This window comes from Miscanthus floridulus, chromosome 2 (genome assembly GCF_019320115.1).
Source record: "Miscanthus floridulus cultivar M001 chromosome 2, ASM1932011v1, whole genome shotgun sequence".
NCBI lineage: Eukaryota > Viridiplantae > Streptophyta > Magnoliopsida > Poales > Poaceae > Miscanthus > Miscanthus floridulus.
Genome location: NC_089581.1, coordinates 130,938,364 through 130,950,415, shown reverse-complemented (window position 1 = coordinate 130,950,415; position 12,052 = coordinate 130,938,364). Strand labels below are relative to the sequence as shown.

At 57.3% G+C, this 12,052-nt stretch overlaps 1 protein-coding gene across 1 annotated transcript; it reads left to right on the top strand.

Annotated features, from left to right (window-relative positions):
• Window positions 1-3,004: 3,004 nt before the first annotated feature.
• Window positions 3,005-5,588, top strand: LOC136530146 (phospholipase D alpha 1-like). Its single transcript, XM_066523051.1, has 2 exons — window positions 3,005-4,503; window positions 4,610-5,588. Exons 1-2 carry the CDS (start codon window positions 3,183-3,185, stop codon window positions 5,050-5,052), a joined length of 1,764 nt encoding a protein of 587 aa, XP_066379148.1. The 5' UTR covers window positions 3,005-3,182; the 3' UTR covers window positions 5,053-5,588.
• Window positions 5,589-12,052: the final 6,464 nt, after the last annotated feature.

Genomic DNA, 12,052 nt, shown 5'->3' with positions numbered 1-12,052 from the left:
GTTTCAGCGTCGTGGTGCCCAGCGTCTAGCTCCACGATGTTGTCCTCCACCACGAACTCAGCCTCCGTGTTCATCTCCTCGTCCTTCCAGCTCCAGGGTGCCTGCTCATTGAAGACAGCATCCCTGGACACCACGGCGCGCCTCGACGCTGGGTCGTAGAAGCGCCATGCCTTAGGCGCCAGGTTCGTAGCCGATGAAGACGACCGGCGTGCCACGATCGTCGAGCTTCTTCAGGTACGGCTTTGTCGACTTGACGTAGGCGACGCATCCGAAGGTACGGAAGAAGGAGACATTGGGCCTCCTGCCTTTCCAGGCCTCGAACGGGGTGACGCCGTCGAGCGCCTTCGTGGGCGCCCGGTTGAGCAGGAACACAGCCGTGGCCACCGCTTCTCCCCAGAACAGCGACGGCACGCCACGGCTCTTCAGCAGGCTGCGCGCCATCGTCACGACCGTCTGGTTCCGCCTTTCCACGACGCCGTTCTGCTGGGGTGTATACGGCGCGGTGCGCTGCCGTTCAACCCCGTGCTCGGCGCAGTACAGCTCGAACTCCACGGAGGTGAATTCTCCTCCGTTGTCGGTACGCAGAACGCGCAGTCGCCGGCCCGTCTCCGTCTCCACTCGAGCCTGGAACTTCTTCACTGCCGCAAGCGTGTCGCTCTTGGTGGCTAGCAGGGCCACCCACATATACCTGCTTCGATCATCCACGAACAGCACAAAATACTGCTTACCGCCGGGAGTTGGCGGCGTGATTGGGCCGCACAGGTCCGCATGGACCAAATCGATCAGTCCCTCGGCACGCCGCTTTGCCTGCGCTGGGAACGGACTCCGCTTCAGCTTGGTGGTGACGCAGTCGGCGCAGAGTTGGTGGACGTGGTCGACATGCGGCAGTCCATGGACCATCCCGCGCAGCTCCAGCTTGCGCAAGGCGTCGAAGTGCAGGTGCCCGTACCGCTCATGCCAGAGCCACGCGCTGTTGGTGGAACGCGCAGACAGGCAGAGCGGCCGGGCAATCTTGACGCGCAGCAGGTAGAGGCGGTTCGCCGAGCGCTTCACTCGCACGATGAGGCGTCCATTCTCGTCGCGGACGCGCAGGACGCCGTGCTTGGCGTGGACGTCGCAGCCGCCCTCGTCCAGCTACCCGAGGCTCACAATGTTGGTGGTGAGCCTGGGGATGAAGTACACCCCCGTGAGCGGGAGGTGCTCACCGGTCTTCCCTTCGAACAGGACGGTGCCGGAGCCCTCGATGGCGACCTCCGACCCGTCGCCAAACTTGACGAAGCCGCGAACCGCCGTGTCGATGTCGATGAAGGCGTTGCGGCTGCCGGACATGTGGTTCGTAGCTCCACTGTCGAGGTACCACACCCCGTCGTCGCGCTCGGAGTCGCAGTCCGGCTTGGCGAAGACCTTGCCCTCCATGACGCGAAGGGGGCGGCGCTCCGGCGGCGGAGTGGTGGCGGCGCCGTGGGGATCTGGCACCAGATTGGGGACGACTGTGGCGTGGGCCATCAGCAGGGCAGGCTCGGCATCTTCTTCAGCCTGCGCGACATGGGCCTCCGCCTTGGGCTTGCTGCGGCAATCCTTGGCCCAGTGGCCGTATTTGCCGCAGCGCTTGCACTGGTCGGCCCTCGTTGCCTTGCCGGAGTTGGGCTCGGCCTGCTTCCCGTCGTGCGAGGTGGAGCCGCCTACTCCTTTCCCGCGTCCGCGGCCTTGCCCGCGCTGGCCTCGCTTCTTCCCGCCGGAGCTCGACGCCGCACTGCGCCCGGAGCTGTCCTGGTCTCGGCGAGCCTTGCGGCGCGCCTCCCAGTCTTCCTCGGTGAGAAGGAGACGCCCCATGGCGTCCGTGACGGACTTCTGCTTGCCGCGGTCCTCGAACACCCGAAGGCGCCCGATTACGTCCTCGATCGAGATGGTGCGGAGGTTGCAGAACATCTCGATGGAGACGGCGGCTTGGGACAGCTTCTCCGGCACTACCTGCAGCAGTTTCTTAACTACCTCGGATTCGGAGATGTTGTCGCCGAGGGTGCGCAGGTTCGTGGCGAGAGTGGTGATCCGCACGCCGAAGTCGCTGACGGTTTCCCCATCCTTGAAGGCGAGGTTGCCGAAGTCGCGGCGGAGCTGCTGCGCGGTGGCGTCGCGCGCACGCTCGTCGCCGACCCGGAGGATCTTGATGGCGTCCCATGCCTCCTTCGCCGTGCGCCGGACGGCGAGTGCGTTCCAGAGTTCCTGCGGTATGGACCGCAGGATGCCCGCCATGGCCACCCGATCGTCGTTGTAGTCGTCCTCGTCAGGATCGTCGTCGATGGCGTCGACGACGACGTCCCATACTCGGAGCGTCTGGAAGTTGACCTCCATGACCAACGCCCACTCGGGGTAGTTGGATCGCGTGAGCATCGGCCACGCGACGCTCGCGGACGGACGCTCCACAATGCGCTCCAGGATGCGCGATCCGCTGCGGGCGCGAGAGCGGCGAGTGTGCGAGCGGCCTCGGCGGCGGCGCGGCGAACGCGATGGAGTAACCTCCTTCTTCTTCGACAGAGTCTCGGACATGGCGCCGGCGGCGTGATCTCGGCTCTGGTACCAAATGTCAGCCGGACTCACTCCGGCGTGCTCTCAATCTCACGGTGAACTCAAGAACAAAGTGAACACAAGAAGAATTTTTTTTGTGCCAAGCACGAAACTCGTGTGTCAGCGTTTTCTGTATTAAGTTCTCCTACTTATACACAATGAGCTACTAACTGTAAAGGGAAAACGAAAGGCTGAGCTAGCCTCAGCTCCGCCATGCACGCCATGCTCGTCATGGCCCGATCTGTGCGTGCCATCCCACGCACCAAGCCACCACGCGCAAGCTGCGGCAGACAACGCCACGACGTGAACGAACGTGCACGCCGTGGCCCTGAATACAAGGACGCGCTCGGGAGGTTCTGAACAACCAGGCCGAGCTCAACTCTAGCTGAAACAAATAAAAATGAGCGGGAACACAGATTTACATCGGACTCGATCACACGTACGACGGCGTTCCCTATACCTTCTTCAAGCAGCGCCGCGGCTCCCGGGTGCGGCTGTACGAGGACGCGCACATCGCCGGCGACTTCGCACCGCGCATCCCGCTCACGAAGGGCAGGTTCTACGAGCCACAAAGGTGCTGGGTGGACGTGTTCGACGCGATCAACAGCGCTCGGAGGATGGTGTACATCGCCGGGTGGTCCGTGAACACGGACGTCGTGCTGGTGCGCGACCCGCGGGAGCCGTCGGCGTCGTCCGAGAATCTCGGCGAGCTGCTCATCCGGAAGGCGAACGAGGGCGTCACGGTGCTGATGCTGGTGTGGGACGACCGCACGTCGGTGGGGCTCGGCCCCATCAAGCGCGACGGGCTGATGGCCACGCACGACCAGGACACGGAGAGCTTCTTCCGCGACACGCGCGTGCAGTGCGTGCTGTGCCCGCGGAACCCCGACAAGGACCGGAGCTACGTGCAGGGCATAGAGACAGCCACCATGTTCACGCACCACCAGAAGACGGTGATCGTCGACGGCGGCGGCAGGCCGGGGGCGGAGTCGTCGCCGGGGCTCGTGAGCTTCCTCGGCGGCATCGACCTGTGCGACGGGAGGTACGACACGCAGGACCACCCGCTGTTCCGCACGCTGGGCACGACGCACAACAAGGACTTCCACCAGCCCAACTTCCCCGGCGCGTCCATCAGCAAGGGCGGGCCGAGGGAGCTGTGGCACGACATCCACTGCCGCGTCGAGGGGCCCGCGGCGTGGGACGTGCTGGAGAACTTCGAGCAGAGGTGGAAGAAGCAGGGCAAGGGCGACAACATGCTGGTGGCGCTGAACAAGGCGTGGGCGGAGCGCGAGGCGGCCCCGCACGGCGACGCCGAGTCGTGGAACGTGCAGGTGTTCCGGTCCATCGACGACGGCGCGGCGGCGGGGTTCCCGGACGCCCCGCGGGAGGCCGCGGCGCTGGGGCTGGTGAGCGGCAAGGACCACGTGATCGAGCGCAGCATCCAGGACGCGTACATCCACGCCATCCGGCGGGCGCGGGACTTCATCTACATCGAGAACCAGTACTTCCTGGGGAGCTCCTACGCGTGGCTGCAGAACGACGGCGTGACGGTGGAGGACATCAACGCGCTGCACCTTATCCCCAAGGAGCTCTCGCTCAAGATCGTCAGCAAGATCCAGGCCGGCGAGCGGTTCGCCGTGTACGTGGTGGTGCCCCTGTGGCCGGAGGGCGTGCCGGAGAGCGGCTCCGTGCAGGCCATCCTGGACTGGCAGCGCCGCACCATGGAGATGATGTACACGGACGTCACGCTGGCCATTCGCGCCAAGGGGATCCAGGCCGACCCCAGGGACTACCTCACCTTCTTCTGCCTCGGCAACGGCGAGGCGCCAAGCCCCGGCGAGTACGTGCCGCCGGAGCACCCGGACCCCAACACCGATTACGAGAGGGCGCAGCAGGCCAGGCGCTTCATGATCTATGTCCACGCCAAGACCATGATAGGTACAGTGACTTATTCTACACCTACAAATTCATCTAGTCTAGAATTTCAAAACAAACCAATATGATCATGATGGTTTCTGTCTGACCGGTGGTCGTTTGCATGCAGTGGATGACGAGTACATCATCGTGGGCTCGGCGAACATCAACCAGCGCTCCATGGACGGCGGCCGCGACACCGAGATCGCGATGGGCGCGTACCAGCCGGGCTACCTAGCGACCAGGAACCAGCAGGCGAAGGGGCAGGTCCACGGATTCCGGATCTCCCTGTGGCAGGAGCACCTGGGCCAGTCGGCGGCGGTAGTGGGCAGCCATCTCCGCCAACCGTCGAGCCTGCCTTGCGTGCGCCGGATGAACCAGGTAGCGAAGCAGCACTGGGACATATTCGCGAGCGACACGTTCCAGGGCGACCTCCCGGGCCACCTCATGGCGTACCCGGTCAGCGTGCTCGACGACGGCAAGGTCGTGGCCACGACGGAATCCTTCCCGGACACCAACGCCAAGGTGCTCGGCAACAAGTCCGACATCCTCCCGCCCATCCTCACCACATGATTTAATGATTGATTATATTGACCGCCCGCCGTGAAATGTTATTTAATTTGTTGTTATGTAAGCAAGTGAGAGAAGCATGTGTGACAAGTGTCAAGTGCTAATGCAACTATTGTAAATACGATCGATTTGCGTTGTGATACATATGTAAACAAAAGTAGAATAATTCAAACGGCGTAGCTAGCGTCCAGGCATCCGGATGCTAGCCCCCGTCCGACATCTGCACCTGCATCGCATCAGACGCCCCCATGCTCGCGTTAGATCCCGTGCCCGCGATAGCGTCTGGCCGCCCGTGACCCATCCCACCCTAGCGACCGCGTTCGGCCACCTGCGACTCATCCCGCGCCTCGATCCCATCCTGGTTGCGCCCCACATCAAGCCTGCCATGCTCCTCCCCTCGCCGCGGCACCATACCCCACTACACCCCTCCTCCGCCGCACTCTTTCTCGGCCGCGTCCCTTCCCCCATCCTAACGTCTCATCTTCTATGCAACATCCGTCCGACCATTACAACATATGCAGTATACTCTTGAAACTTACCTGTATAGTCATTACAACATTCAGATGAAACACTTGCAACATGTGTCTGAAATAGTTGAAACATTTGGAACATACATTTGCAACATATGTCTGAAACAACTAAAGCATGTGGAACATACACTTAAAACATACGTCTGTAGACATTGCGACATATGCAACACTCTGATAAAACACATAAAACATACAGATGAATAAAACATATGGTTGCAAAAGGCTCGTCGACGCGGAGCTCGACGCCGGCATGGAGTTCGATGCCACGGAGTGACGTGGAAGTCGCCGGTGCAAAGCTCATCGGTGACACGGGCCTCGGCAGTGGTCACAGCAGGCGGATGGGCGCACGACCGTGGCGGGCGGCACTAGTCCGGGCGGGAGGCGCGATTCTGGGCGCGAGGTGCGGTGGAGGCAGGGCGATGGGAGGGAGGGAGCAAGCGTCGCAGGTGGGGCGCGCATCGCGGGTGGGAGAGAGCAGGGCGAGCGGGAGCAGCGAGGCGGAGTGGGGTGCGCGGTGTCTGGACGCCCGCGTCTAAGCATTAGCGTTATCTGTATTATAATCCACTTTTTAGTCTTGTGGCCTGAATCTTTTTCCCCACTTAATAAGGAGATCTTCAATATTAGCATCCATTCTTGTACCCCTACCTCCTCACACCAACATGTGACCAAGATCACTAATTGATGATCCATTAAACTCAGGAACTGCTTTGAAACCCATCCTCGTGTAAAATCTAACGAGCTGACAACAATGAAAAAAAATTCAAATGTGTTGCTCGAGTCCACCATGGGAAGTATCATACATTCAAAATGTGACATCTTGATCAGGCACTCCAAAAAGAAACAATTAATTTTATGAATATGTAATAATCTACGTCCGCTAGGGCTAGGGAAGGTCGTGGGCTTGTGTCGCGGTTGCAGGAGAGAGGCAGAGAAAGAGAGCGAATAGGTGGGGGAGGCCGAGGCTTTTTTCCCGATATACCTTCTTGGGCCGAAATGGGCCATTGGGCCATCAGGTGGGGCGGGCCGAATTCTTCACCGGGTGTTTATTTATCTTTTCACTATATCTATAAATTTTCTTGTCAAAAAATTTGGGTATTTAACTTAATACTCTTGAATATAGCTGGGTCTGCCACTGCCGAGATCCTCCCTGAGTTTTGATAACCAAACCTAGAAACTACTCCTTCGGTGGTTTTGAGGCTGAAACTGACAAATCCTCCAAGCCATATAGTCACTACGCCCAATGTCAACATGTGTCCTCTTTGTCCTTAGCCCAGCGTTCCACCAAGTGCTCACAACGCCTTGCCTTCACTTGGTCTGACCCCGGCTAAGACTCCGATCACGCTTCATCTCCGACTTGTATATGCCCTTGCTCGTTGTCGTGCCCAAATGTTAGCCATCCACGGTCCAATCTCCGGCCCTTGGTCCCCCGGTCCAAGTCATTGTGTCTGTTCTTCACCGCTCTCGGTCCATCGCACACGAACTCTTGCTTGACCTTCTCCAATGCAGTCGACCGTCTCATGCTCAACATGTGCACATCCACAAGCCTGTTGCACACACACATTCGCGCTTTGGTTAGTCCCCACTAACTATCAACCATGTGTTCGTAGAGCCTACAATCAATGTAGTTCTGGAGGAGTCCATCAAATCAGGTCACTTCGCACTGACCAAGCTTGCCACAAAATTAGTAGCAATTCTGCACCCCCACTTCCTTCTCTACGCCTCCAATGACATACACAAGGCAATCTGGACCTGACTAGTGTAGGTGCTCTTCGGGTGGTAGCAGCCAGAACTGTCTCATCACTTGTCGTAGGTTGACAGCATGATCATGATGCACACCCCATAACCGCATGGGACGAGTCCTCAGGTTCCTTCCCATCCCACACATCACATAAGGAGTCACACACTATCAGCTTAAGAAGAGAATATTGCAACTATGCGAGCACTGCATTTTCTGGAAAAACAAAGGAGGTTACAACACTTGATACAATTACTACGGAAAGGGTACATTCTAGCCCTCTCCAATCTCAAATTTTGGAGTTCCATACTCAGGCTTGAATAGCAGAGGGTGCTTGCTACAGCAATTATATATATATATATACTGATACTCCTACAACTTTTTTTTGATGGAACAGGAGGGGTTTTACCCCCTACTGAAATTTTATTGAAAATTTAAAATTACAAACAAAGCCAGAACATGGCTCATGATACAAAAAAGGTCAAGAAGAAAATCAAAATAATTACACAAAGGTTTCTAGCCATAAGTCAATCTGAGGGTGGAATTTCGCCTTTGCTCTGAGTAGAACCAGAGCAAACTCTTTCTTAAAGAGCAAACTCCTACAACTTTTGCTGAAGAACAGAAAAGATCTACCTGTCTTACTCCTCACCAGGTGATCTACTCCTCTTGTGAACTGGGATGGTGAAACCTTGGGATGAGGAGCTTCTCTTTCCGACGCACTGTCAACCCGAACACCTCGGTCATATCAATATTATGCACACCTTCAGGCAGCTCCCAGTCAAAGTGACATACAAGTTTTGCCAACAAGATCTCAATGGAAGCCAATGCAAAGTTTACCCGTCCTCGAGTGATCAGAAACGCAGTGGCAGCGTCGAGTGAGCCAACGGTGAGACTGGATGAAAACGCCGCTAACGTCATCATCGGTAGACCTTTGGTCATGACCTCCGTGAACTGTTGGTCCGTCGAGACGTGAACGACACGGAGATCGCCGAGAGCAACACGTTCACGGACGAAGTGGATGTCCAACTGGATGTGCTTCGTGCGTCGGTGATGGATGGAGTTCTTGCCCATGTAGACGGTGGAGACGTTGTCGTAGTACACCACTGATGCGCCGGTAAGTGAAGCTTGCGGAGTAGCTGCCGGAAACCAGATGCACTCGGCCATGGCGTTCGCAACAGCCCTGTTGGCCCATAGGATCATCGACTCAGGTGAGTGAACCACTCATCAGTTTTACCGAGCACCCACTAGCCGTGTCGACCACGAACAAGCGTTGTCCGTCCCCACACACTATGGCTGGAGCTAGAAGAAGAAGGAAGAACAGAGCATGAACACACAATACAAGACACCAGCATTGGCCGAAGCCTTGTCTGTGAGATGGCAAATCTGAACTCTCTTTACTGAGTTGCCATGGTAGTCTATTTATACAACTCTATCCATCTAGTCCTATTACAGCCCACATGCTGTAACAGTAACTAGATAACACACAGGGCTGACTTTGCGCCGGCCACTGCATGGCTACAGTGTAGTATCACAGTAGGGGGCCTTTCGGCGCCGTCTTCCCTTGCTGTGTTCACACAAGGAAAATAATAATTTATTCTAACAATTCTTCTCTAAACCTACTGCTATCCCTTGTACCCTCTCCATGTCGATCATCTCCTTCAGCTCCGTGAGTCGAAGACGTCCGAGCGGCTTGGTGAGGACATCCGTGAGTTGCCGACCAGTTTCGACGAATTCGATGACGATCTGCCCTCCATCGACACAGTCCCTGAGGAAGTAGAACTTCACGTCGATGTGTTTGCTTTGGTCGTGCAGAACCGGATTCTTCGTGAGGATGATGGCGGGCTGGTTGTCCACCATCAGTGCTGGTGGGTGAGCTTCCACGCCGGTTAGCTCGCTCAGCAGCCTGGCATAGCCACACAACTTGGCACACCGTTGTGGCCGCCGCTACGTACTCTACCTCGCACGTAGATAGCACAACCACCTTTTGTTTTAGCGACAGCCATGAAATTAGGGACCGACCCGAGGAAGATGAGCACGCCAGAGGTGCTCCGTCGTCCGTCGATGTCCCTCCGCCATGTCTGCATCGCTAAACACAGTGAGCTGCAGCCTACTCCCGCTGGTCTTGGGAAAGATGATCCCTTGATCCACCATCCCCTTGACGTAGCGCAGTAGCCGTTTCACCGCAACCCTAGTGATCCTCTCTAGGATCCTCCATGAGGTGACTTGACGTAGCCCACGGACGAACGCAATGTCCGGCCTCGTGTGGACTAGGTAGCATAGACCGTCGACGATGCTCTGGTAGAGTGTTGCATCCACCTTCGCCGCAGGTGCTGGCCTTCATCAGCTTCAGCCGCTCCTCCATCGGAGTCACGCATGGCTTGCACTCAGCCATGCCGCTCCGCTCCAACAGCTTGGAGGCATACGCGCTCTGACCGAGCATGAGTTCCTCCTTCCCCTGTCTCACCTCGATGTCGAGGTAGTAGGAGAGTGCGCCGAGATCGCTCATTCAAAAACGAGCCACCATCTCGTGCTTGAAGCTGTTGATGTCCTCCGTGCGCACAGCCGGTGACGATCAAGTCGTCCATATACAAGCCGACGATGAGCTCCTCCTTCTCCCGTCGCTGCGTGTAGAGCGCGTGCTCGGTTACGCGCCGTTGAAACCCAAGCTCGCCCAGCGTGGCGTCAAGCTTGGTGTTCCAGGCTCATGGGGCATGCCGTAGCCCATAGAGCGCCTTGTGCAGTCGGAGCACCCTGTGCTCCTCTCCCTTGATGGCGAAACCTGGAGGTTGTCTGAAGAAGACCGTCTCTGCCAGCTCACCATTGAGGAAGGCTGATTTAATGTACAAGTGATGGACGCGCCAGTCCTTTGCTGCTGCCAAGGCAAGTAGCAAACGGACCTGACTCCATGCGTGCTACTGGCGCAAAAGACCTCCTCGAAGTCTATGCCCTTCGCGCTGAACAAAGCCTCAGGCAACGAGGCGCACCTTGTGCTTGACAATGGCGCCGAGCTCGTCCCGCTTGACCTTGTACACCCACTTCAGGCTGATCGGACTGGACATCTTGGAGGTGGATCGACGAGCTGTCATGTCTTGTTTTCCTCGATCGCCTTCATCTCATCCAGCATCGCCCGTCGCCAGTCTCCATCCCGCTCGACTAGCGCAAACGTGGATGGTTCCTCTGCACTAACAAGCAGCATCTTTAGTGTCATTGAGCAGCCGACCAGCCAGTCCTGAGGGTCCTGTGCCACCGATGATGTCGTCCAGCCTATGGAACCGCACCTCCTCACCTTTGTGGTAGGCGTCCACGAACTCAGTGATGTCACTTGGAGGATGAGGCAAACTCAATCAGCGTTGATGGAGTTCCCTGTTCCACCTGAGTGCTCTGCACTAGCACTTGGAGTGCTCGGCACCTCGGTTGTAGTGCTCGGCACTACTTCTGGATAGCTCGTCATAACTCCTATAGTGTTCGGCCACACTGTAGGAGTACCCAACCTCAGCCTTGAAGTGGTTGGCACCACTGCAAGCCGTCTTGGCTCTGCCACGGGAGTGCTCGGCACTACCCCAGGAGTGCTCGGCTCTACCGCTGGAGTGCTCGGCACCTCTTCCCTAGTGTCTCCACCACCATGGATGACTAGGTGCTCGACAACAAAGGTGTTGGTGAAGCCGCTAGCTTCCCCCATGCTCGGACTACTCTAGTCTCAAGTCGCCTCCTCATCAAACACCACGTCGCGCGAGACAAGCACCTTGTCTCCGCATGGGTCGTAGAGCCGGTACGCCTTGGTACCCTCTGCGTTGCCTAGGAACACCATGGGTGTGCTCCTGTCCTCTAGCTTGGTGAGGTTTGGCTTCATCTTCCTGATGTGGCCGATGCAGCCGAATGTCTAGAGGAAGGACATGCTCGGCTTGCGCCCATACCAAGCTTCGAACGGCATCTTGCCTGTCAGGGCCTTGGTCGGAGCATGGTTGAGGATGAACACCACCGTGGTCATTGTCCTCACCCTAGAACCTTGCCGGCATGCCTTTGGCCTTTATCATGGATCGGGCCATGCCGACCACCGTCTAGTTTCGCCTCTCAACCACACCATTCTATTGTGATAAGTATAGTGTGGTGTGGTGTCGCTCCACACCCTGATCCGTGTAGTACGTAGTGAACTCCACCGAAGTGAATTCACCACCGTGATCAGTCCTTAGCACACGAAGCTTCTTGCCGCTCTCGGCCTTCGTGCGCGTCTTGAACTTCTTGATCATCGCCGCCTGCTTTGTCCTTGCTCGTTAGGAGTTGCAGCCACATGTAGTGACTGCAATCATCCACAAGTAGGAGGAAGTACCGCCGACCACCGTTTGTAGCTGGTGTGATTGGCCCATAGAGGTCGCCGTGGATGAGCTCGAGAGCGTCCTTCGCGCGATACTTGGCTGCCTTTGAGAAAGGTAGCCTCCTCTGCTTCTCAGGCCAGGCAACTGTCACACAGCTCGCCTTCGTGCTTGATGTGGGGTAGCCCTCGGACCATCTTCTCTAGCCGACCAAGTGCATCGAAGCTGAGATGTCTGAACTGGGCATGCCACATCCACGGTTCCTCAGAGTGCCTTGATGCCAGGCACACTGGCTGCTCTATCCTTCAGGTCAAGCAGGTACAACCAGTTTAGGGACCTCTTCACCTTGTCAAGAAGTTGCTGCTCCTGGTCCCTGATCCTAAGGACTCCGTCCTTGATTAGTACCTTGCTACCGTGCTCATCCATCA